The sequence below is a fragment of the Nestor notabilis genome, unplaced genomic scaffold (assembly GCF_000696875.1).
Source record: "Nestor notabilis isolate BGI_N333 unplaced genomic scaffold, ASM69687v1 scaffold17662, whole genome shotgun sequence".
NCBI lineage: Eukaryota > Metazoa > Chordata > Aves > Psittaciformes > Psittacidae > Nestor > Nestor notabilis.
In genome coordinates this window covers 488-1,274 of record NW_009919875.1, presented here as the reverse complement: position 1 = coordinate 1,274, position 787 = coordinate 488, and the positions used below count along the sequence as shown (strand labels likewise).

At 59.3% G+C, this 787-nt stretch overlaps 1 protein-coding gene across 1 annotated transcript in view; it reads left to right on the top strand.

Annotated features, from left to right (window-relative positions):
- Window positions 1-672: 672 nt before the first annotated feature.
- LOC104402539 (gap junction beta-5 protein-like) overlaps window positions 673-787 on the top strand; it is a gene marked incomplete at its 3' end in the record, with an annotated part of 594 nt that continues 479 nt past the window's right edge. Inside the window, exon 1 of the mRNA XM_010010439.1 lies at window positions 673-783. Coding sequence (XP_010008741.1) covers window positions 673-783 — 111 coding nt within the window. The remainder of the gene's footprint in view (window positions 784-787) is intronic.

The window sequence follows — 787 nt, the reverse complement described above, 5'->3', positions numbered from 1 at the left end:
GTCATCTCCTCAGAGTTGCCCCTGCTCCACAGCATCCTCCGGCTGAGCCCGGCGTGGGTCGGCACCGGATCCTCCTGCGCTGCGGGCGGGAGCGGAGGCGACGGCAGATTCCAGCAATGGGAGAGGAGCCGCTGAGCTCCAGGTGTGTCACAGCCCGGCTGCTCCCACTTGAGTCTGCCTGGGCCAGGCCTGGCAACGTGAGGAGAATTCACAACAGATTCCTGCGCAACGAGGCAGAGATGGGGCGGGCGCAGGACAGAGACGGAGAATCACAGAACAGTTTGAGTTGGGAGGGAGCCTTAAAGGGCACCTTTGAAAGGTGGCAGAGGGCTGAGCCATGGACCGGTGGTTGAAGGATGCTTTTGTCACAGTAGACCCACCAAGCTTTGCCAGGTCCCCATGACCAGTGACCACGCAGAAGGGGATGTGCTCTGCAGAGACCAGGTCTGCGCATGTCCTCTTGTGCAAGCACAGGGCAGAGATGGTCCCCAAGGCCATCCGGGCAGGAGCGTGGCTCAGTGCTTCGGGGCACACAGGTGTTCTGGTGGGGACTTCTTGCTGCTCCTTTGGTGTCACTGTATCATAGGATGGTTCGGGTTGGAAGGGATGTTAAAGACCATCTTTCACGTATCTTCTCTCTCCTCCCAGGCTAGCTAACGGGACGGGAGGACCATGAACTGGGATCTGTTCGAACAGCTCCTCAGTGGGGTCAACAAGTATTCCACAGCCTTCGGCCGCATCTGGCTCTCCCTTGTCTTCATCTTCCGCCTGCTGGTCTATGTGGTGG